This window comes from Equus asinus, chromosome 21, assembly GCF_041296235.1.
Source record: "Equus asinus isolate D_3611 breed Donkey chromosome 21, EquAss-T2T_v2, whole genome shotgun sequence".
NCBI classification, from domain to species: Eukaryota; Metazoa; Chordata; class Mammalia; order Perissodactyla; family Equidae; genus Equus; species Equus asinus.
The window spans coordinates 15,884,100-15,908,074 of record NC_091810.1 but is presented as its reverse complement, the minus strand read 5'-3'; the positions used below and the strand labels follow the sequence as shown (position 1 = coordinate 15,908,074).

Below are 23,975 nucleotides of genomic sequence, written 5' to 3'. Positions count from 1 at the left end.
ACCGAGTGACTCAGCAGTCCAGGGTCCCGGCAACTGCACAGAAACTTCTGGGTCTGCAGCATTTTTTTCTGCAGGTCAGGCTGAGGTTTCCAACAACTTGTTAGGGTCTATGACCCCCAAAAGCTAGGACATGCCTCAAAGGAGCGCTACGAACTGGGCAGGGGAGTCAGATCACGCGGGTTTGGGCCCAGCTCTGCCACTGCAAGGGCTGCGCCATCTTGGACAGGCACTTCTACGTGAGCCTCAGTGTTCTCATCTGTAACGTGGAGCTGACGGGGACCAAGTGACAGAGGTGGGGGAGAATGATGGTAGGGGCAAAATTTATATAATGCTTGCTTCTAGTTAACTCTTACAGTGTGGTGGATGACTCCCTAGCCCTGGTTTTACAGCTGGGGGAAACAAAAGCACAGAGAGCTTAAGTCACTGCCCCAAAGTCACAGGTAGGAGGTGTCGAAATAGGGACTGAATCCAGGCAGGTGGGCTGAGAGGCCAGGCCCTGAGGCCCTGCACCACTGTTGCCCCCAGTGACAGAATGAGACTGCACAGCCCTCCCCGCCCGCCCCCCACCCCCCACTGGCCCCACCACCTGTTGGTCTTCCAGATGTGCAGGGTGTCTGGGTCCGAGATCCCCCTCTTCTCAGCCTGCTCCTCCAGGAAGTCGAAGAAGTACTTGACGGCCAGTGGGGGCTTGTCTTCACGGATGCTCAGAATGGCCTTGAACAGGTCGTCAAGAAACTTCTGCAACGTGCCCTGCCCGGGAGCAGAGCGGCCACTGTCAGTCCAGGACCATGTGCAGAGGGGTAAGTGGGCACCTCTGGCAGCTCCAGGGAGCCCGCAGTTCTTGGGCTGGTGAATGGGGAAGCCATGTGGCCTCAGGCCAGTCACCTAACCTCTGTGTGCCTCAGGTTTTGTGTCTGTGAAATGGGTTAGTAAAACCTCCCTCACAGGAGTATTGAAGACTGGGGCATACAGCGGGGAATCGGTGGGGCTGGGATGTAGGCTCTAGGGTGCTGACTCTGCCACCTGAGCCGTGTGGCCTTGGGGACATCACTGACTCCTGGGCCTCCACCGCACTCTCTGTTACATTGGCTGATGCAGACGTTCTGTCGAGCACCTTTCATGGCTGTGCGTGACCCCTTAGCCTCTCGCCCCAGAGCCCATCTGGCCCCACAGGGGAAGAACTCTTGTCCCAGCTCAGGCATGTGCACACAGCCGACCCAATGGAGCACCAGCGCCCCCGATGGGACATGAGGCCAGGCCCACCTTGGTGGACAGCAGGCGGGTCAGGTAGATCTCTGGTAGCACCTTCTTGCGGTGGCTTTGCCGGTGGGACTTCTTGGGCTCCGCCAGCTCATCCGTGGGCAGCACCTAAGAGGCCAGGGCAGCGGTCAGCGCTGGCGCCAGGCACCACCCTCGGCCGTCCTGTGGGAGGTCCCATCCTGGACCTCAGGCACCTGGCCCCGCTCATGCCTTGTGGCACATGAGGGCTGAGACTCCCTGCTGATTCTGGGTCCCATCCCTGCTCCCCCACCGCCGGTCTTTCCCAGGGCCCAGGAGCACTCTCCCCAGAGGTCCGGGGGCGCAGGAAGCCAAGTCCACACCCACTGAGGGGTGGGCGCCCCCAGGGCCAGAGGCCACGCACTCACCAAATGGAAATACTTCTCTGTGTCCAAGTCTTTCACTGCAAGAGGAAAAACATCCACGATAAATAAACAGGAGGGAGGAGGGGGGAGAGAGAGACAGACAGAAATGGAGACAGAAAAACGGAGAGAGAGAGAAATCAAGAGAAATGGAGAGACCCAAAGAGACATGTGGAGAGAAAGAGACAAAGAGACAGAAAAATGCAAAGAGAAAAAGAAGTAAGAGAGAGATCCAGAGAGACAGGCAGAGAGAGGCAGAGAGACAAAGATGGAGGCATTGAGAGAGACAGAAAGACACACACAAGGTGACAGGAGAAGCAGGGAGAGAAACAGAGACACAGTCACAGAGACAGGGCAGGGCTGGCTGCCCTCACTGCTCCACCGCCCGGCCCAGAGCTCCTGCCAACCCAGGCCCCACAGGCTGCTGGCAGAGCCCCCAGATCCCACTGCTGACCTCAGGAGGGGACCCTGAGCCGAGAAGAGCCAAGTCCCCAGGCCGGAGAGCTGGGCAGCTCGGCCGGGGGTGTCTGAGGGTGTGGATGGGGGCCTTGAGGCAGGGACACAGCCCAAAGCCCAGATGGGCACGCCAGCCTCCCCCTGTGGCCTGGCAGCTGCCCGGACCTCTTGGAACCACATCCCACCCTCCTGGGGCCTCTCTCCAGCTGCCCGCAGGAAACCAGCCTGAGGAGGCCTGGCCATGGGCCCTGCTCAAGCAGTACTGGGGCAGAGGAGCCTGGCTGCAGGCCCTGCCCCCACCAAGGAGGCCATAGTCCAGCCCAGCCCTGCCTCTGGAAGCCTCAGTTTCCCTAGTGGGGCTGCTCAGAAGGGGCCCAGGCCTGGACTGGACGCCCTCCCCACGTCCACCGGCGCTACCTCGGCCCAGTGTGTTGTCCTTCTTGTCTGTGAGGCTCATGGCCAGGGAGGCACCTTCAGGGATCTGACAGGAGGGGAGAGGCCGAGGTCAGAGGTCAGAGGTTAGGGAGGCGGGAGTGGGGGTTGGGTGGGGCTGGGGACCCCACCTTGTAGTGGGCCAGGGTGTTGAGCTTCTTGCGGCCGTCCTCCACCACCGAGGTGTCGTCCAGGTCCCGCAGGATGTAGCTCTGGGTGCTTGAGGCGAACCACTCTGGGGGTGGGGAGCAGGGCGTCAGGGCCCAGGCAGGGCACCGGCCAGAGGGCCGCACTGGCCCAGGCCACTCAGGAAGAGGCCTCTTGCTCTCTCTCTGTAAGCTGGGGCAAGCCAGGCCTCTCTCTAAGCCTCTATTTCCCCACCTGTCAAATGTGGAGGGGGAGAAGGGTCTGGGGGAGAGCGTGTGGTGGGCACAACGTGAGGTACCAGGTGGTGGCACAGAGCAGGAGCTCATGTCCTCATCTTCTGGGTTGTTACTGTGACTACTGCTGATGCAATGAGACGGGGCACCACATGTGGAAGGGCCACATCCCTTCCACAGCTCTCCACCGTCCTCAGGCGCCAGCTCTGCCCTGGCAGGCTCAGCCCAGCCTCATCTTACAGCCCGTCCTGCCCCCTGCACACCAGCCTGGGCAAGCCACCCGCATTTCCAGCTCTGAACAGACGGTTGCTGCGCATGCCTGTTCACCATCACAGCCCAGCGCTTAGAATGGGGCCTGACACAGACCAAGTGATCAGGATAGGCCTGTGATCACAGAATGAATGGCCTCAGCTTCCTGGCCTGACCAGGACTCCTATGCATCCTTCAAAATCCACTCCAGTGTCCCCTCTCTGGGGAAGCCTTTCCTGAATGCTTTTTTCTGTTGCCCACAGCTTGCTCACACAGCAGGATCTAACTCCCCACCAGAATAGGAGCTCCTTATTGATGGGCACCTCATCTGATTGTCCCTGTGTCCCCAGTGCCAGAACTAATGCACATTTGCTGAGTGAGAGGAGTGTTTGACCACAGCAGGGGTTCCCAATGAAGCAGCCCAATGCCGGGGCATGCCGCCCCCGCCTCCGCCCCTGCCCACCGAGGTCGACGTCCTCCGCGCGAGGCCACTGGGAGTAGGGCACGTTCTTGCAGAAGGCCTCCAGGATCTTCTCCTTCACCTGCGTGAGCGTGTCAGTGTCCATGGCGCGCACGCTCAGCGAGTCCATGCCGCAGCCCTGGAAGGACACGTTCAGGTTCTGCACGAGAGGAGGAGGAGGGTCAGTGCGTGCTCCCCGGCACACCGCGGGGCCCGGGCGAGGCGACAGCCGGCTGGGGAGGCTGGGCCACCGTCGGAACCAGGACCCTCCAGACATGGGGCCCCCTCCCAGCCAGCTTGGGGCCGGCCCTCGCCCTGCCGCCCGACTCACGCGGGGCTTGGCCTCGATGTTCTCCCGCAGCAGCCACTCCTCATTGAGCGTGTAGCGGGCTTTGCCTGTGATGGCATCGATGGAGCCCTTGTTGATCTGCTGCTTGATGGCGCACAGGAGCAGGAAGAATGGCTCCCCGACAGTCTCCTGGGGGGCACAGGGCGTCAGGGGCTGAGGCCCAGCTAGCCCAGCCCAGCCCCACTGCGTCCCTGCCCACCCTCCATATTGCAGCCCCCAGGCCTCTGGCCATGCTGTGGCCCCCACCTGTAACACCTTCACTACTGCCCTCTACCAACGCCTCCAAGGCTGCTTGTTTAATATTCTTGTAGATCCTGGAGCCAAGCTCCCCCCAGGTGTCTCCATAGATGCTACAGTCAAACACCACCAGCTGTGGGCAGGCACACTCATTTCATCATTCCAGCAACCCTTCCAGGTACAGGGTATCACCCTCACTGCTGAGGCCCAGAGAGGGCAAGCAACCTGCCCAGGGTCACCCAGCGGGAAAGTAGCAGAGCTGGACTCGAACCCCAGATCGGCTGACTCCCAAGCCTGTGACTATGTTTGCTAAGTCTCCCAGGTGAGTTTAGGTGGAACCAGAACACAGATGCGGCCTTAAATAATCCAGACCAGCGCCTCAAAGCCCCTGCCCTCGAATCTCTCTGCTCCATAAAGTGCACGTGGCCAGAAAGGGGCTCGGATGCCCTCCATGGCCTTCGGCCTATTTTCATGGTCATGTTACAGCAAGTGACCCAGGTGTTTCATTTAGGGTCAATATTTAGGTAAAAATGGTGAGTTGATTTAAAGAAAAAGTTACGTCTGTAATAGTATTAGGCAGATTTGGCAAAGATTATGAGGGCTGCATGCCAGCTCTTATTCCTGATCCAGTTCTCCAGCTCGGGTAGGTGGGAGCCATTGATGCCCAATTTTCCGGAGGGAAAAACAGAGGCAGCGAGGGGAAGCCTGGCCGAGGCCACATAAAGTGCCAGTGGAGCCGAATCCGGAGTCTGCTGCAGCCCCTATGGCCCCTGTTGCAGCCTGGTCTTTCCTGAGGCCCAGTGTGAGGCAGCCAGCAGAGACTGAGACTGGGCACCCCGAGGGCCCCCTAGGCCCAGCCTCCTCCACTCCACCCCCCTCCACCCCTTCCCCCAGGAGCGGCCACACGGCTCTCACAACGGTGAGATACCTGGCCCTCACAAGCCCCAGGCCCAGAGACAGAGGCCCCAAACGACAGAAGGAAACCAAGGCCCAGAGAGGACAGTGACTTGTCCAGGGTCACGCAGTTGGTTTGTGCCAAAGACAGGACTCAAGCCAGGACATGTGAGGCCCTGGTTCTGGGCTCCAGCCAGGCCTGTGCCTTTTCTCCCACGATTCCCAGACGACTGCCTGGCGTCTGCCACCACAGGGCAGCAGGCAGTGGGACAGGACCACGGGCGGAGCAGCACCTGTTCTGCAGAAAAGCCCTACTGGGTGTTCTTCCGGCAGAACGAAGGCGGCCCCGACTACCGGCCCCACCGGCCTCTCCAGCCTCGTCTCTCATCAGAAAGACGGCTGGATGGCCTTCAGTTCCTTCGTGAACGTTCCTCCTCCCTGCCTTCGCCCACGCTGCCCCCAAGCCTGGAATGCCCTCCGTGTGCAACTCTTCACCTGCTTGTTCCTGCTAAGCCCTCCAGTCTCGGCTCAGAGTCGCCTGCCCAGGAAGCCACCTTGAACCCTCCGCCATATGGCATTTATCACTCTGGGCTTTAATTTCTGCCTCCATATCTGCCTCCTCTGTGCCTGGGAGAGGCCTTGGGAGGGGATGGGTCTGATTCATCTCCTGAGCCCAGTGCAGCGGCCCAAAGGTGCACCGGGGAGGGTTTGATGACTGAGAAAACAGAATTCCAGAACAAAGCCCCTGACACAGCCTCTGTTCCGCCTCAAACTTGCTCTGAGCCTTCGCAGGAAGCCAGGCTTTCTCCAAGCCTCAGGGGCCCGCCCTGTGTAGGGGATCCTCTGAGCCTGGCCCTCGCCCCCCAGCCCCTCCTTCCGCATCTGCACGAAGGACGTGACAATCCCTCCCGGCTGGATAAGGCGAGGATAAAGGGAAGTCGGATCTCTCAAGGGAAGGCTTGGGCCCTGCCGCACTGGGGGCACGGCCACACCCGCCTCACCCGCAGACAGCTGTACATGCAGATGGACATCCAGTTGGTGAGCATCTTCTCAACCACGGACTCTGTACGCCGCAGCATCAGCTTGGGGTTCTTGGCAGCTGAGGCGTCGATGAGGTCCACCAGCAGCTCCTTCATGATGCCCGTGTAGTACTCAAGCTTGCCGTGGAGCGCAATGGTCAGCAGGGAGGCCAGGCTGCACCTGTGGACGGGCACGGGGCATCAGCACTGGCTGCACGGTGAAGCCCCGGGACCTGAATACCACGTGGCGGGGGCTCCAGCGCCACCTCATCCCTGGACCCAGGGATCTCAGGTATGCCTGTGTGGGTGGGGCCTGGTAGACCACAGGTGAGCGCGGCTGATATCCACCAGGAGGAAGGACCACCTTCTCTAACATCCACAGCAACCACCGTGCCCGAGGGCCCATGTCTTGGGCATCTAAGCCCAGGAAGGGGAGGAACAGGAGGGCCTCAGGACCTCCAGAGCCCTAAGACCCAGAGCCTGATGTTGGGAGATGCCAGCTGCCCAGAGGGCATGGTGATTTGCAAACTGCCCCAGGCTTAGGTCTGGCCAGGCAGACCCAAGACCGGCTGTGTGGCCTCCAACAGGCCCCTGCCCTCGCCCGGAGCCTCGCAGTCTGACCTGTCGCGCACTGCGAAGTCCTTCTGTTGCTCCAGCGCGTGGACGAAGACGATGAGGAAGTGCTTGTTGTTGAGCAGCGAGGAGAACAGGCTGATGCCCTCTTCCATGTTGGGCCGGCAGCTCTCAGGGATCTGTGCGGGCAACCGATGGTGGGGTGCACACAGAGGTCTACTGCCTCTGCCTGGCCTAGGAGTCAGCACTCATAATGCTCTCAATTGTTCCTTGAATGCCTTCTGGGATGGAGAGCTCACTATCTTTTAGCGACAGATTCCTCCCAACTCCCCATGATTAGGATCAACAGATCAGATGAACTAGAAAGTGGGGCCCAGAGAGGGGCGGGGTTGCCCTGAGGCAGCCCCGTGGGCCCGTGGGGTACTCACCTTCCACTCTCCCAGCAGTGGGTGGGTCTCCTGCACCGGGGAGCTGCCCTGGGAGTTGAGGGTCTGGGAGGGCAGTACGTAGCGCTCTTCATAGAGGGAGGAGCACTGCAGAGGCAGACCACCCACACCTCAGCAGGGCGCCAGCTCCCCCGACTGGCACGCGAGGGCTGCTCAACAAGTGCAAAGGGACAGAAAGGAAGGAGAGGCGTAGGCCACGCCAGGGGACCTTAGGAGGCCAGAGAAGTGGGGACGGGGGTCCCAGGGGGCTTCCTGGAGCAAAAGGAGCAGAACTGCATGAGCCAAGGCATGGCAATGCAAGAGGGCACAGGCTTAGGAGGAAGCAAAAGAAGCTCACAGGGGAATAGGGGAAACTGAGGCAGAGAGGCTGGCAGGGACCATGACGTGAGCTTGGGCTGCTGCATGGAGAATAGCATGGACAGGTCATGAGGGAGGACACTGGCCACTGGCAGAAACGCTCTGGATAGGCCAGGGACAGTGGGGACAGGACAGCAGCCCCTGGAACAGCAAGAAGTGTGAGAGGAATGGAAGGGATGGGAGAGAGTCCAGCGGGCAGGAGGAGGGGACGTGGAGAAGCCTGGCTGGGACGGGGCCCAGAGACAAGAGAGGCTGGCAGGGCACATGGGGCCTAGGAGAGCCTGGGTCACCTCTGCTCGCCCTTTCAGCAAGGGGAGAGGCAGGCCCAGCACCCCAGGAGGAGAGTTTGGGCTGGCAGCGGATTCTGTATAGACAGTTGAACATCAAGTGAGTGGAGAAGGAAAGTGGGGGGAGAAACTGGGCCCCTCCCTTGGCAGGCGAGGGCAGGTGACAGGGCTGCTGTGGGCGGGTGTGCAGGTTTGGCACTGCTCAAGGGGCCCATGCGGCACTGGCTAAGTTTTCCCATCTGCATAAAAGTGCCCTCTAGGTTGGCATGGTGGCTGGCCAACGAGGGTGTGGGCTGACCTTAGGGAAGAAGGTGCGGGTCACAAAGTGCTTGTACTCCAGGAAGGGGATGCCCTGGCTGCGGTTGAGCTCCTTGGTCAGATCCGTCATGTCCGTCTGCAGCTCGGCAAAGCCTGGTGGACAGGCAGGCGGCTGTGAGTGGATCTTGAACCCATTCCCCAGATGGGAAAACCAAGGTCCATGGTCCCACGTGGTCCCCAGCCACTACCTTTACGAATCTCCTCTCGGATCTGAGATTCCATCTCCTCCATCTGCAGCAGCGTCTTCTGCCAGTAGCGCTCAGCTCGGCGGCTCTTTGTGCAGAAGACGAACAGGGCTGCAGGCAGCGGAGAGGCAGGTCAGGGCTGGAAAGCCCTTTGGGAAGCATTGTTGGCACACAGCGGCGTGCAGGGCGTGGGCCTGGGCCTGGAGGGAGAGGCCTCAGCTCTGCCTCCTCCAAGCAGCGTGTGGGAAGGTAGACGGGTGCCCTTAGCCCGCGTTCGCCCCTCCCGGGTGGGCTGAAAAGTCCTCCCAGGCAAATGGTTTGGGGAACGGCCAGGAAAATAATGCTTGATGTCCCGTTCTTATAAATAGAAGTGTGTGGGGGCATGTGTGTTTAATAGTGGCGGACGGTGGCTTTCCCTGGATGAGAGAATTATGGGAGATTTCTGTTCTCTTTCTGCTTTCTATCATTTGCACTTCTTTCTACAATGACCAGGTGTAATTTATGAATTATTAAACATTTAAAAGCAGATTACACAGCAGTATTATATTATAATCCCTTTCCGGGTTGGAGGAGAGAATATACATATATATATAACATTTTAAGAAAAGAGACTGGAAGGAAATATACCAAAATACACACGGTGTTAATGGTTAATGATGGGTATTTTTTTCCTTTTAGCTTCTTCCAGTTTTCCCTAAACTTTTCCACGTTGAATATTTACTTTTTAAAAAACAGCTCTGTTGAGCTATAATGCACACGCCATGCAATCCATCCATTTAAAGTACACAATTCTACGGCTTTGAGTATATTCACGGGGCTGTGAAACCATTGCCACTATCTAATTTTAGAACATTTTTATTGCCCCAAGAAGACCCATAACCAATAGCAGTCCCTCCCGCTCCCCCGCCCCCAGCCCCGGGCTACCACTAATCTGCTTCCTGTCTCTGGATTTACTTGTTCTGGACATTTCACATAAATGCAGTCATACAATATGTGGTCTTTTGCGTCTGGCTTCTTTCACTGAGCACGATGCTGTCAAGGTGCATCCACGCTGTAGCATGTGTCAGCACTCCATTCTTTTTTACGACCAAATAATATTCCAGTGTAGGGAGAGACCACATTTTGTTTACTCATCATCAGTTGGTGGGCATCTGGGGTGTTTCCACCTTTCAGCTGTCGTGACTAACGCTGCTGTGAACATTCGTGCACACGTCTTTGTGTGGACACGTGTTTCCATTTCTCCTGGGCAGACACCCAGGAGCGGGGCTGCTGGGTCATGTGGTAATTCTGTGCCTAACATTTGGAGGAACTGCCAAAGCGGTTTCCAAAGCAGCTGCACCATTTTACAATCCCACCAGCAGTGCAGGAGGGTTCCAACTTCTCTGCGATGTGGAATATATTGCTTCTATAGCCACTGTTTTAATAGCAGTATAGCTACCAAGTCTGTAGGTTAATCTTCCCTGAGCAACCCTCCCTGCAGGACCTTCAGTAGCTCCCTCCTGACTAGAAAACAAGGTTCCAAACTCCTCTGCTGGGCGCTCGGCCCCAGCCTGGGCCAGTGCACCCCCACATCCACGGTCCCCAACCCACTGGTGCCGGGGCTGGGGCGCACCACTCACCCTCCTCTGCATGCATAAGCTGTTCCCACCCCCAAGCCCTTGTCCAGCTGCGCCCCAGCCCGTTATGCCCTCTCTCTATCTGCCGACCTGCAGAAGGGCAGGGGCAGGGGCAGCTCTGCCCTCCAAGGTGCCACAAGGCTGGGGCTCCTTACCAACCACCGAGAGCAGCAGCAGGACGCTGCAGATGACGATGGACACGACGATGGCCGTCTCGCTGCCCCCCAGCTGCAGCGTGGCAATGGTCTGGTTGAAGTTCCCCACCTGGATCTGCACAGAGGTGGGGAGAGGGAGGTCTAACTTCTCCAGACTTACGCCTTGGCTCCTCGCCTCACTAGCTGTGTGGTCTTGGGCAAGTCACCTAACCTCGCTGAGCCTCAGATGCCACATCTATAACACAGAGCTAGCCATGCCCACCTGGGGCTGCTGTGAGAGCTAAATGAGATGATGTTTGCCAAGTCCTGCCACAGAGGGGGGACTCAATACAAGGGGCTGTGATTATGATTATGGCTTGGGAGGAGCAGCACAGGAGTCAGAGACAGGGCAGTTCACAGTTCCTGGCTGTTGTCCCCAAGAATCTGTAGGGCTGTCCAGGGACCAGGGACGCAGGTGGGGTCTGAGGACTCAGAGGGCAGAACTGGGACTGGGGTGCAGGTGAAAGGGAGTTTTCCCAGTCAGAGCCATCCTAGGGCAGCACATGCTGCCTGGGAGGGAATGAGCTCCCTGTCCCAGGAGGCATGCAAGCAAGTGCAGTGTAGAAAAGATTCCACTGTCTGGGCCCTCTCTCTGCTCCTCCTACGTCCCTCCCTTTCACAGCTGCATGGTGACTGGCAGCCCAGACTCTTGGTGGAGCACTGAGTGGAATGGGGGCAGCTTCTTACAGCTTCTGAAAGTCTAGCTGGGGCTGATCTATGACTTTGCACAGGTCACTAAGTTCTTGGGGCTCAGTTTCCTCATCTGTCAAGCGAGGATGTAAAGCTCTGCTTTGCTCCACTCGCCGAAGCTACTGAGCATGAAAATGCTCAGCTCCGATGTGCTGGGCGAGGGGCAGGCACTCGGGCAGATGGGGCAGGGCTGGGGCCAGGTCCACCTCCATCTCTTGTGCCTCCTCCACTCACTGTGATGGGCAGCTGCCCCTCGGCTGTACCCAGGGACTCGTTGACTGAGCAGTGGATGACTCTGTCCGAGACGATCTGGATGTCACAGGCCACCTGGCCTATCTTGACCCGGTACTCGTGCCTCTCGAGCCCCAGGCTGTCCTGCTCCTTCTGTGGGAGCAGAGGGCGGAGCTCGCTGAGGTCTCTGGCTGAGCCCAGGCTGGCCCTCCTGCCCAGCACCCACTGGCACTCACGTGGATGACCAAGGTGAGAGGCTCCCCGGGGTGGTGCTTGATCCACTTCTCCCTCTTGGCCGTGGAGAACTGGGGGTCGGGGAGGTAGTCCAGGCGGAACGGGCTGCCCCGCTGTGCCTCCTCAGGGTCCAGCAGCTCCTCCGCCACCGCCACCTCGTCGGCGTAGGCCCGCCCATTGATGAAGAAGTCCACTGGCGCCGACGCATTGCTCAAGGCCCCGGGGGATGGGCAGGTGATGAGGGTGGAGTTGAGAACTTTGCAGAGCTGGTCGGGGAGGGCCAGGGTCCAAGGTTGGGGACGGACAGATGGACATGGAGAAATGGGGAGAGAATGAGGTTTAAAGAGACACGGAGGGAGAGAGAGAGACAAGGAGAGAGACAAGAAACAGAAACAGACAGAGAGGGGAAGAGATAAGGAGAGACAGAGATGGGGGTACACGGTGAGCAAGACCTGATCAGGCAGGACCACTGGCCGCCCCCACCCGCACTGGGCCCCGCCCCCTCACCGTGGGCTCCCGGCCGATGTGGTGCACGGCCATGGACACATTCTGCACCATGTGGAAACGCTCGCCCGCCACTGTGATGGTCCGGCCGCCACTGTGGGGACAGCAGGCCGTCAGCCCACCTGCAAGCCCAGAGAGCGAGCCCAGCCTGGGGTCGGGCGGGGGTCTCACCTGACGGGGCTGCGGCGGGGACTGATGGCTGTGATGACCGGGTTCTGCATGTACCAGAAGGTGAGGTTGCCACGTAGGCAGCCGCGGCGCTCGAGGCGCACACACACGGGCACGGGAGCGGGCAGGGCGGCCCCAGGCACCATGCAGGTGATGCTGGTGTCCCTGCGCCTGTGAGGGTGGGGCGTTGTCAGGAGGGCCCCCACCTCCCACCGCAGGCCCCTGCCCAATGCCCCGTTGCCCCGGGGCATGAGCCTCCCCAGCCAGTGGTGTTTCCATAAACCCGCTGCCTCACCTTTGCTCAGGGATCCTCCCCACTTGAACACCTTCCCTCCCCTTCCCTCTGAGCCTGCCCCGACTTCCTAATTCTGCCCCATCCCTGCTCATCCAAGAAACCTTCCCGGAGCTCCTCTCCTGGCTCCTGCCTCTGGGGAGGCCTCTGCCCCGGCTCTGAAAGCACAGCCTTTTCTCCTGACCCCGGATGTTCCTCTTTCCCGTGGGAGTGTCTGCTTTTTCCTGAGGGCTAAGACTGTGTTGGGCTCATCCTGGTACTCCCAGCAATGCCCATCAAAGGGGCTCGGTATACAGCTAGTGTATAATACAGGGGTATTTCACCAAGAGGTTCTGGACCACACCCCTGCCACTGGACACACCCCTGGGACAGCCAGTGTGTACAGTCATCACCATTTTCATCACAGCTGTCACTTATGGAGCACCGATGGTATGCTGGGCATAGATTACTTCCCATGACTCAGTGGTACCATTTTACCAGATGAGGAAACTGAGGCTCAGAGAGGAAAAGTGGCTTGGCCAAGGTGACACAGCCTGTAAAGATCCGAGTGATGGTGCAAGGAAGTCACCCCACTGCCCAGCCCCCAAGCCTGTGGGTTCTCTGCAGTGGAAGGGGCGGCCCGGGCCAGAGGCTTACACGAGCTCCGTGCAAGGTTCTGTGTCGTTCACCAAGACCTGGAGCTCGGAGCCCACGTGGAGGTCGCTCCCGTGGATGGTGATCCTGGTGCCCCCTGCCTTGGGGCCCATGGCAGGCTCCAGGGAGTGGACCAGGGACAGCTGTGGGGAGGAAGGCAGGCGGTCAGGTGTCGGCCAGCCCCTGCGCGCGTGCCTGGAGGGGTGGGCAGGATGGGGCCGCAGCCTCCCTTACCACATAGGAGAAGCGCTCCCGCGACTTGCCCTCCTTGGAGGTGTTCACTGTCACCACGTCAGAGAATGCCTCTGGGGCTGGCCCCGTGGCGCACACAATCCTGTGGGGAGGCAGCTTCGGTCAGGGGAGCAGCCGCCGGATTCCGGGGGCCAGGCAGGCACCGCCTGTTTCTCCCCTCGAGAGCGATCCCACTACCTACGCCCTGAGGGTGTGTGAGGTTCCCACCCCTGCACTCAGCCACCCACCCCTCCCACTCACAGCTGGGGCTGGCTGGGAACCCCAAAGTACTACCCACATCAAAATACCCAAACAATTTCCTTCAGTTGGAAAACAGCCACTCTGAGACCCCCAAGTGCCACCCTGTGCCAGGCTCTTCCCCAGACCACCCCTGCCGCGGCTTCCCCACAGTCCTGCAACTAGAAGACAAGGGCGTTGGCTAAGACGGTTCTCGGGGCACGTGGAAGTTCTCCAACCATGCAAGCATGTGCTGGGCTGGTAAACGGATGGCCTTATCTGTAAGCCTGACCTACGGCCTCCAGGAAGGAAATGCAGCTGATTGCCTGCTCACGAGTGTCTCCCAGAACCCCTCAGGGCCAGGCCCCACGGCTGGAGGCCCAGATCTTCTCACCACACCAGCAGCCCCCACGCTTTCTTAACTGCAAATTTTTTTTATCAGAGCAAGGATTCTGTGGAAGTAGGGCTGTTCTAGGAACATGGATGGCTCCCCAGAGGAGCAGGCCCTGCAGTGGACGCTTGAAGGATAGAGTGTCCCGAGCAGAAACGGGCAGGACACATGGTGGGACCAGCTTGAGCAAAGTCTGGGAGACCTGGGAGCAAGTGACTTCTGGGGAGCAGCAGGGTGCCAAGGAGGGTGGGATGGCAGAGAGGGGAGGGGAGGGCAGAGCTGCAGTTGGCACTGCCGGGGCTGGAGGTCACTCAGAACAGCGCCAGGACTGCCTGCTACTCACTCCTCTGACACCGTGTATCTGTCAGCCAGCGGCTCACAGGCCACGCTGCCAATCCACACGCCATGGGCCACGTCGCTGAGCCGCCGGCCCAGGTTCCTGCCGCGGATGGTCAGCAGGGTCCCGCCGTCCAAGGGCCCACTCAGGGGCTCGATCTGCCAAGTGACCGGGGTGGGGGGGGAAGTGAATGGGGTCCTGAGGTGGAGACATCACTAGGCTTGGTGCCCTCTCCAATCGTGCACACACCCAGGGGGAGGCCACGCAAACCCACTGCTTAGGGGAGGGTATGGAGGCTCCGAGAGGGCTGGGGCTGCTGGTCAGCTGGCAGGTCACAGGGGCTGCCAATGAGGATGTGCACGTGGGTTACTCAGCCCACATGGGTCTGGGGACATGAGTGCATATGGACAGAGACAATGACACTTGGGAGGTCTCCTGGGGACACCGAGGTCTGCTCCCAGTAGCCATGTCTGACCACACGATCTTGCATCCCAGACACAGCTGACTGGGCCTAGGAGGGGCACCTGACCAGGCTAAGCCAATCACATTCCTCCTCTGAGACTTTCTTCTGGTTGAAACTGAGCCTTGATTGATATTGGCGGCCTCAGTACCACCATGTCGGCAAGCTTTCCCTGACCTCACCATAGAAGCTAGGGACACTCGGCACCAGCACCTTCTCCCCCAGACCCCCACTGCCCCTGCCCCGCTATCCTCCTCCGTAGCACTTACCCCTTTCTCTACATCAGTTACTCATTTCTTCGCTCGTCACTGTCCACCCCTCCCCACTGAGACCTTAGCTCCACGAGGGGCACTCAGGTGCGTTCACTGCTGTGTCTCCAGCACTGAGTGGGGCCTGGTACCCAGCAAGCACACAACAGGTCCCACCGTGCGTGTGCCTGGGTGTGTGCAAGTGCATGTGCTGTCTGAGAGCCTGTGCAGGGCGCTGTGTGTGCATGCCAGGCATGTGGGTGCAACGTGCCTCCACGGGCGGGGGGTGCTTACCGCGCGGATCTCGGGGGCGGGGCAGGTGCCAGGCAAGGACTGCAGGGGCCCTCGCAGGCGGCAACTGTCACTCCACACACACAGGTGTCCCAGGTCCTCCCGGCCCAGGCACTGGGAACAGTCGGGGCTGCCCATGGCGCAGTTATAGACCTCCACTGGGGGACACGGAGGCAGCATCTGTCAGCCCCTCCATCACTACTGACCCCCCACACTCGGCCTCTCACTGTGGGGTCCCAGCCAGGGGCGGGTCCTGGTTCTGAGGGTCAGGACCCCATGTTCTGAGTACCTTCCCCAATACCCCCGAGGGCCCCTGGAGCTAAGCACAGGCAGCCGCAGCCTCATTAATATCATCCGTCCTCATCATGATTCTATCAAGTGGAAGCTGTTCATAGCTCATTTGTCAGAGAAGAGACAGGCTCAGAGAGGAGCTGTGTGCCAGGGCCCCAGAGCCTTGGAGAGGGCCCGAGGAGGAGGGCAAGGCAGTGTCTCCAGGGCCCCCATGGTGGGCTGTGGGGGCCTCAGGTGCACTAGGGATGTCAGAGGCTCCCCAGGAACAGACAGGCCCTTGCAGAGCTGATTCAATGCATTAATAACATAAGATAGCATCCGCCGTGTGGGGTACACCTGCAAGCTGACCCCGCTGTAAGGCTCCGTGAGCATCAGCTCAGTAGATCCTCCCAGGCCTTCCACAGAAGGGCCTGTGCCCTCGTTTCAGTTGCTGACGATGAGGCCCAGAAAAGGAAGGGTAAGCAAGGGCCTGGAGTTGCACAGTCATTGGCATGGAGACGCCTGACCCAGAGCAGCTGCTCAACGGGTAAGTACCGAGCAAGTGACCACGTAGAGAATGCAGGGCTGGGTCTGTGAGCCCGTGTGCAGGTTAAGGAACAACAGGGTGGGACATCTGTGACTGTGCGGTGAGCACTGGAACGAGTCCCCCAAGGCTGAGTCCCACCCATTGTGGCTGAGTCCCCTGTGGCCATATGGGGTGGGTGGGGGCTCCCACCTGTCATGGGGTCAGGGCTATCCAGGAATCGGGCTGGCCGCCCCTTTACTTGGAGGCTGAGTGGAAACACCTGGCTCTTCTGAGTCGTGTGCAGCTGCAAAAGAACGGGAAAGTGCATAAGGGGTGTGGGTGGTGTCTGGGTCTCTCCTGGGGGAGGGGTGAATGTCATGGAGAGAGATGAGGGCAAGGCTGTTGAGGATAGGGGGACCAAAAGGAGGAGGGGGATAAGGTCGGAAGGAAGCAATGCAGCATCTGGACTTGTGCCAGCCTCCCCTTGCCCCCAACTGAAACCACACCACTCACCACCACTTGGTTGCAGCGTACGGCTGATTCATTCACCCACACGGCCTCAAAGATCTCCTCCGGCCCAAAGCTACATTCTAGGGCTGCACCCTGTGGGAAACAGGGGTGCTGAGGAGAGCCAGGTCAGCACCCACTGCCCTCCCACTCCATCAGGACACACGGACTGCTGCCTTCAAGGGTAGGCTTGGTCCTACCATCAGGCCTCTGCCTGGGCTGTACCCTCCTCCAGAATGTCGTTCCTGGCCTCCATGTCCAGTGTTTGAGGGAGGCAAGGAGTACATGAAGACCAAGAACTTTGGCCTTGTGCTCCATGCCACTAAAAGCCTCACCGACACCCCCCAGTGGCCTAAACCATAGGCCTTTTACGCAGCTCATAAAGTCTCGGCTCTTTAGCATAACCAACTCTCTAGCGTCAAGTCTTGACTTTTCAGCATGATTCAAGGTTCACCCCACTGAGATTCCACCTGCTCTTTGAACCTTAACACCCTCGGCCTCCGCCTCACGAGGTCCGCACCCCAGCCACACCAGGACGCTCTTTGCCACAGCACAGGCTGTCCTGTCCCCGGCTTTGCCCGAGCCCATACCTCCACCGAATGGCTTGTCTCCCCTCTACCACCCAAAAGACTCAACACAGTCTTCAAAATCCAGCTCAAGTGTCCCTTGTTCCAAAGCCTTCCCAGACCCTCCCCTCAAATCAGGGGGGCAGCCCTCGCTTGATCCTTCATTCAGCAAGGAATATTTGGGTGTGTGCTGGGGGCTCTATTAAGCTCCTACAGCCTGCCCCCCAACCTATGTATCAAGGACCACCCCATCCGCCAGCCCAGACTCTGTTTACACCGGTCTCCCCACCCACTGGGGCAGGTTGGCGTTGGGGCTCAGCACCTATGATACCTCCAAGGGCAGGAGATGGCAGTGAAAGAGCTCAGGTTCTACCTCGCAAGGGCCTAGGTTCGAATCCTACGTCTGCTACTTCCTAGCTGTGCAACCCTGTGCAAGAGGCTCTCCTCTCCGAGCCTTGGTCTTCTAAACTCTGCAATGGAAACAGGCTTCCCTACCCTGCAGGGTTGCTGGGGAAACTGGAGATCATGTATCTTTAGTGAGTTGTACACTGTGGGTGCCTAATATATGCTGGCTGTTATTAGTATGCAGAAGGTGCTCAATAAATGTTTGTTGCATGAATAAACTAGGCCCAATTCCCCAGTCTCATCTTGCCCTTGGCCCAGGACAGACCTCTGGGAAGCAGCATCAATAAATATTTGTTGAGTGAACAAACTTAGGTTTCATGTGTGTTAGGCCAGCCGCGTGGCAGGACTTCCCTGTTGATGTCCCTGTCATTGGCAGATGTGACACCCTGAAGAAACAGTACGTCAGCACACACACACAAACCACCCCATACCCTCCCTGCCCCATCTCTCCGTTCGCTCTGAAGCTGACACAGGAAAGTGGCTGTTAAAGGGCTCAAAGCTCATTGGTCCATGCTGGGCTGGGAGGTGGGTCAGTCCTCTGAGTCCCTGAGTTCAGGTCTTGGCCACCACAGGATGGCAGGTCCAGCCTGTGCTAGGCTCCCCAGGGTGCAGGCTCAGCCAACAGGGCTGCTACAGAGCCCAGGCAGGGAGCTCTGTCTGCCCCCGCGTTTGGTGTTCTAGAAGCAGGCCTGGGAGACAGGAGGGTGGGGACCACCGAGGCCTGGGGAAGGCAATACATGCCCCCTGGTTACACGGCTGGAAAGCAGCAGCCAGGACCCAATCCCGGGGCTTGGGCCTCCCCACGCCAGGCTCCTGCTGCCCGGGGCAGCACGGCCTCCACACCAGCCCAGGCCCCTGGACGCTCCCAGAGGCTCTGCCCCAACCACTGCAGGGTGGAGCCCCCTGCCCTCACACAGCTCCAGCCCCAGCCACAAGGCTGGCCAACACATCCCAGATGCCCAGTACGTGGGCCCCACGTGCAACAGCCTTCACGGGCCTCAGCTCCTCCGTGGAAGCAACAGATGGCAAGTCCCAGGAGCTAGGGAGGGGGGTGGCTGGCACACTTCCAGGACTCGTCAACGCTTCCCACCCAGGACGCTCCTCCAGGAGGGCCCCAGAAAGGGGCTGCATCCCCTCCCCAGCCTAGATGGGTGGGCGGGGGAGGGGAAGGCTGGCTGCAGGGAAGAGCACTTGATGGGGAGTCCAGGGCTAGGGGCAAGTCCAGCCCCACGTCACCTACTTGCCCTTTCTGGGCCTCGTTTTCCCCATCTGAACAGTGGGGAATGAGGCAGCAAAGGGGCTCTCTGGCTATTCTCCAGGGAAGATACAGACTGGGGGGGGCCAGGGTCACAGTTCAGCCTGGGGGCAGGGCGGGGCAAAACACGGACACATGGACACTGTCCACCCACAGGTGGCAGTGTCAGGCTGTGGCACCGGGGCTCGGCTCTCCCAGGGGAGCCTCAGAGGGCAGGAGTCTGGGGGTCTCGGGCAGGGTTTCCTCCAGGAGGTGTTGACGGCCTGCTGCCCCATTGGCCCGGTCCTCACCACCCACTTGCCCATCTCCCCAGCCCTGTGCAATCAGAGTGGGGCCTTCTCAAACAGAAGCTGGAAACTCAGAGAAAGGGAATGAAAGCATGGGTGCCAGGCGCAGAGCAGGGGTCCCCCCAGGTGCACTCTCCCCACCTCCACCCGGCCCCACCCCAGCCCAGCCTCCATTTACCTGGAAGAAGGCAGCATTGGCCAGATGCACCGGGATGCTCTGGGAGCCGCCTGTAGGCACAGGTGCCAGGGCGGAGGGCAGGATCCGGGGGCAGTCCTGGGGGCTCTGTGGTCAAAACACAACAAGGTATGGGGGACACGGGGGACATTTCAGAAGAAACAGGATTCACAGCCACCCCGGCCTGCTGGGCAGCCTGCCTCCCTGGGAAGGCGCCTGTCAGCCTGCACAGCGAGAAAACACTAGCAACAAAACTGTGACAGCCACCACAACCGAGGGCAGCATGCCAGTGCCTACCACACACCATCTCATTTAGTCCTCATGACAAGCCTGGGAGGAGGTTTTATTGGCCCCATTTTACAGATGAGGAAACTGAGGCACAGAGAGATGAAATGACCTGCCCAGTGGTGGGCCAACCCCTCCACAGCTGCTCCACGACACGCCTCTCAGAGGAGGCCGGATGCCGAGGACGAGGGCCAGGCCCCCGCCCTGTCTCTGGGCCTCACCTTTCCCAACTGTAAAATGAGGGGCCCCACCTGCTCCCTGAGACTCCACTGGGCTCTGAAATGCTGGTTTCCAGATTGACACAGGTCAAATGATTCAGAATAAAGAAACTCCAGACTTCTGAAAGGCCCCGGGAAACAGCGGCTGGGAGGGCCCCGGTGCCACAGGCTCCCCAGCGTCCCCGCTGCCTGGGCAAGAGGCCCAGGGAGGGCTGGGCATCATCATTCCCAGGTTGGAGATGAGGGCCGGGGGAGCAGGAGCCGCTTCAAAAAAGGGAGGGAGGGAGGGAGGGAGGGAGGACGAGAACCTGAGGTTCGGAGAGCTGGTGAGCCACCCGGGGTCAGAGGGCAGAGCTGGTCTTTGAACCCCCATCTGTCTGACTCTCAGGCCAGAAACTGAGGTCTGAAACCGAGGCCCAGGGAGAGGGGCAGAGACCAGGGGGTCAGGCTGTGCCCGCCATGCCACCTCAGCAGCCTCTCTGAGCTTGCGGTTGTGGACTCCCCACCCTGCGCTGAGCTCTTCAGAACTGGGAGCCCGGGGGCCACGTCCTGCCTGCTCACTTCGAGAGCCTGACCTGCCGGAACCCCGAGAGAGGAGAGGATGGGGGACTGGGGGTACCACGATCACACCGAGGGCTGACCACCCTCCTGCCCAGGGGGCTTCCTGCTCAAGTCTGCCTGGCCAAGGATTTGGAAACCCTGTGTGTCCTCCCTGAGGTCACCAGCCAGGGCCCAAGGCCTCCGGGGGTAGAATTTGGAGGCCTTCTGGGGTCTTTCTGCCTTCTTGTTCATCAGACAGGGAACTCCTTGACGGGAACATTAGGGGCCCAGAATAAAACCAGACCTCAACGGGATGCCAATGCCAAAGCCAATAAATAATGGTCATGTAATACAGCGGCAGCAGCCAGCTCCCAGAACCCTCACTGGGCACCTGGACAGTTCTGAGCACTTTTCCCTGTGTTAATTCACCAAACCCTCCTCTCGACAACCCTATGAGGCAGGTACCATCATTATACCCTTTTTACAGACTGGGAAACTGAGGCACAGAGAAGCCGCAGGGGCCTTGGCTAAAGAAGCAGCACAGCCAGGCCCGGCTGAGGCCTCCTGACCACACCACTCCGCAGGGCTGAGGTGCAGCAGCTGGTGTCCAGCTTGCTGTGTGAGCACACCCAGGTCCCCGACCCTCTCTGAGCTGCCACCTTGTGCCGTGTCGTGTGCAAACCCCGTGGAATTTCAGAGATGGAACCCACAGGTTTCCAATCAGCTTTCATGGCTGCTGCCAGTTCCGCTTTGTGGCTGGCTGGGGGCCCTGTGACTCTGTTCTCTTAGCTCCACCCCACCCATGGGTAAGGGGCCGAAAGGAGGGGCTGACGGGTGAGGGTCAGGGCAGCGGGAGCCCCCACAAGAGGCTCTCCAGAAGGACCATCCCTGAGGGCCACCTACGCTACTTAATCTTTATAACCCACGGCCACGTGGATGCTTGTGCTCATCCTACAGAGTGGAACTGAGGCTGAGCCCTGGCAAATCTTTGCCCTCCTTCGGTGCTTCCCCCAGGGTCGGCTAATCCTCCACGGGGCCAGCTGGGGCGTCTGCTGCTGGCCTCTAGCCCTCACCATGTACCTCCACGTCTGGCGTGGCCCTTGGGGACCTCCCCCCACAGGCCTGTGGTTTAAGACAGACCCTATTCCCTAGTGCCAGAAATGGGCAGCTGCCCTGGCCTCAGCAATTGGTTCAGGGAGTATATGAGACCCCAGTTTAGCCAGTGAGACTCAACTACGGGACGTCTGCAGAACCAATGAGAAAAAAGCTCTCTTGTTTCCTGGGGCTGCCGGAGGATCTGGAGCCTGCCTGGGGCTGCCAAGGCCATCTTGTTGCCAGAAGGGGAAGGTCTACCTGAGCATGGAGCCCACCCACAGGGGCAGAGAGGCCCCAGTGACCTTGCTGGAACCCCTGGATCCAGCTGTGCCTGAAGATACCACTCCCCAGACTTTTTATTCACATGAGCCAATTAATTCTGTTGGGGCCTAGGCCAGTTTGAAGTATGGTGTCCCCACTTACAACAAAAGTCAGGGCCTCCCTGTCCCCTCCCAAACCAAGCCATCAGTGCCTCAGGAAGAGGCTGTGTGGCTTCTCCCCTTGGTGGGGTGCATCATAGGGCACAGCCTGCAGGCTCAGGAAACCACAGACAACTGACGATGTTCCGGGCAGAGCTGAGAAAGTGAGAGGCTGGGAGTGGGGACAGATGCAGGGGCAGCAATGCCAGCAGCCACAATAAACCTGATAGGAGCTCCACGCATGTCGGCCCCAGAGGGCTCACCCGTCCCCAAGCTGGAGCTCAGACTCTCCCGCGGTCTCTCCCAAGCTCAATGGCCAAGAACTGGTGTCCCAGTCCAGCGGAGCACTGACTGGTCCAGGGACCACTCGACCTGGGACTGGGCCTGAGCCCACTCGACCTGGCCCCTTGCTACCTTTAGGCCCCCTAAACTGCCCCCTGTTCCTACCAAGCCACTCTCTCCACTGGCTCCTAATGAAGCCCAGCTTCATGGAGGTGTCCACACCAGGCTCCCCGGCAATGGAGCCTGCCCCCGGTCTGCCCAACCCTCCCTGCTTCCAAGGCCTAATATCACACCTTGGAGAAGCCACCTTCAGGGCAGCTACAGCAACCCTCAGAAAACTGAAAGGAGGGTGTGGCCGCCTGCCTTCCTCACTCTCCTTCCCCCCCTCAAAAAGCTGGACTCTCCCCCCAGCATCCTCCACTCCCCCACTTCCTCCCTCTGGGGCCCGCTAGAGAAGGGAAAAGTGACAAGACTCTTAGCCCCTGGGCACCTGCCTCCCCCAGGGACACCTCCCTGGCCTGGACCAAGATGTACCACCTCCTCCCAGCTCCTGAGGGGTCCAGGAGGACGTGCAGACCCCACTGCCCGCAGCCTGCCCAGAGGCATGGCGCCTCGACGGCTAACTGGCGCTTAATTAAAGGCCAATTTAAGCATTGGTTCAGAGCCTCCTGCAGGCCTGGGGGGGCTGCCTCTTTTCATGATAGATTACCCTAATTCTCTAAGACAGGCCCTCTCGGGGCCCCCACCCAACTCCTGGCCCACCAAGCTGCAGACCTGGGGAACAGCAGTTTATCGGGTGCTGCCACAGAAACACCTCCAGGCTAGTGAGCTCCTATGCATCTGTTAGGACCCTGTACATAGGGCCCCTCTTCAGAGAAGTCCTCCCTGACCCACTCAGCAGAGTGGCCACCAGCTCTGAGGAGCACAGTGGCCTTTAATTGAGCACCTACTATGTGCCAAGTATGGAGTAGGTGCCCTACAGGTGTAATTCCAGATTCCCACCACAGCAAAGGAGGCCCCACTTTACAGATGGGAAAAAGGCACAGAGAGGCTTGGTAGCTTGCCCAGGATGACACAGCCACAACTCATACCTCAGGCTCTTTTCATGACAGGGAGGGCAGAACTATGCCTAACTGAGTTCTCTCCCAATGCCTCACACAGATTCAGGCACACAACAGGTGCTCGATAAACGCTGAAGGAGCTGTGTTGAGGCCAGGTCCTCCTTGCCCCACCACCCCTCTAGGTTAGAGCACAGGAGGCAGACTGCTGGGATGAATGCTTCACGCCCACAGTCCTTGAGCCCCTACTGTGTGCACAGCCCTGGGCTGGGGGCTGGAAGGAGACGTGGACCCCAAACAAGAGCAGGAGCGCTGTTTGGTCTGGACTGGAAATCCCGGTGCCCAGTGCACAGGCCAGCGGCCTCCCCAGGCTTTGGCGACAAAGCCTCCACTGGCCTCTCTCCCAGCGCCGGAGACCCCGCATTATCGCGTCGCTGCTTTGCGTTAAGCATTGCCCTGCTGTACGCACTCCTCTTCCTCACAGTAGTTCTGAGGCTCAGGCAGGAGGGGCTGAGATCAGAGGTTTCCAGCATGGGCCACGGAGCCACTCCTTGGCACCTGCTCATTGGCACCTGGCACGGGCAGACAAAGCTTCGAGCTTCTCTGAGCCCAGAACTGAGAGGCTGGGGCACCCGATGCTCTGGGGATTGGCTGCTTCCCTGGGAGGCATGCCCAGGGTGACCTCCTTCTGCTAGGAGCCAGTGCCCTGAGGGGTCATACTGGCTACCTCAGCTGTGCCATCTGGAAAATGGGCAGGAACATCCCTGTCCTGGAGAGATGAGCTGCACACAGGGACTTGGTGCCCCTTGGCCCCTCACAGCCCTGATAGAAGACAGAGGGTCCAGAAGCCAGGTCTGAGAAGGAAACAGCTGTGATCTCGGGACCCTGGTACCCCTGCCCGGTCCAGCCATCTCCCTGGGTGGGCATTAGCACACCAGCCAAAACCTCAGGAACACCTCTTGGTCATCCCTGGCACGAGGCTGGGATGGCCTTAGAGGCTCTTGAGGCAAAAGCGAGAGGCCACCCTTCAGGTGGACATGCCCCAGAA

At 59.5% G+C, this 23,975-nt stretch overlaps 1 protein-coding gene across 1 annotated transcript in view; it reads right to left on the bottom strand.

The window, feature by feature from the left end:
* Nucleotides 1-23,975, bottom strand: part of PLXND1 (plexin D1) — a 50,806-nt gene that overhangs the window by 3,570 nt on the left and 23,261 nt on the right. The window contains exons 9-32 of the mRNA XM_044754191.2: nucleotides 19,034-19,138; nucleotides 16,349-16,438; nucleotides 16,046-16,139; nucleotides 15,043-15,197; nucleotides 14,047-14,198; nucleotides 13,079-13,178; nucleotides 12,848-12,987; nucleotides 11,923-12,090; nucleotides 11,755-11,845; nucleotides 11,250-11,513; nucleotides 11,017-11,166; nucleotides 10,054-10,168; nucleotides 8,286-8,393; nucleotides 8,078-8,190; nucleotides 7,118-7,222; nucleotides 6,738-6,868; nucleotides 6,099-6,297; nucleotides 3,949-4,095; nucleotides 3,621-3,777; nucleotides 2,660-2,763; nucleotides 2,514-2,577; nucleotides 1,647-1,681; nucleotides 1,264-1,368; nucleotides 587-750 (exon numbers count right to left, since the gene is read on the bottom strand). Coding sequence (XP_044610126.2) covers nucleotides 587-750; nucleotides 1,264-1,368; nucleotides 1,647-1,681; nucleotides 2,514-2,577; nucleotides 2,660-2,763; nucleotides 3,621-3,777; nucleotides 3,949-4,095; nucleotides 6,099-6,297; nucleotides 6,738-6,868; nucleotides 7,118-7,222; nucleotides 8,078-8,190; nucleotides 8,286-8,393; nucleotides 10,054-10,168; nucleotides 11,017-11,166; nucleotides 11,250-11,513; nucleotides 11,755-11,845; nucleotides 11,923-12,090; nucleotides 12,848-12,987; nucleotides 13,079-13,178; nucleotides 14,047-14,198; nucleotides 15,043-15,197; nucleotides 16,046-16,139; nucleotides 16,349-16,438; nucleotides 19,034-19,138 — 3,056 coding nt within the window. The remainder of the gene's footprint in view (nucleotides 1-586; nucleotides 751-1,263; nucleotides 1,369-1,646; nucleotides 1,682-2,513; nucleotides 2,578-2,659; nucleotides 2,764-3,620; nucleotides 3,778-3,948; nucleotides 4,096-6,098; nucleotides 6,298-6,737; nucleotides 6,869-7,117; nucleotides 7,223-8,077; nucleotides 8,191-8,285; nucleotides 8,394-10,053; nucleotides 10,169-11,016; nucleotides 11,167-11,249; nucleotides 11,514-11,754; nucleotides 11,846-11,922; nucleotides 12,091-12,847; nucleotides 12,988-13,078; nucleotides 13,179-14,046; nucleotides 14,199-15,042; nucleotides 15,198-16,045; nucleotides 16,140-16,348; nucleotides 16,439-19,033; nucleotides 19,139-23,975) is intronic.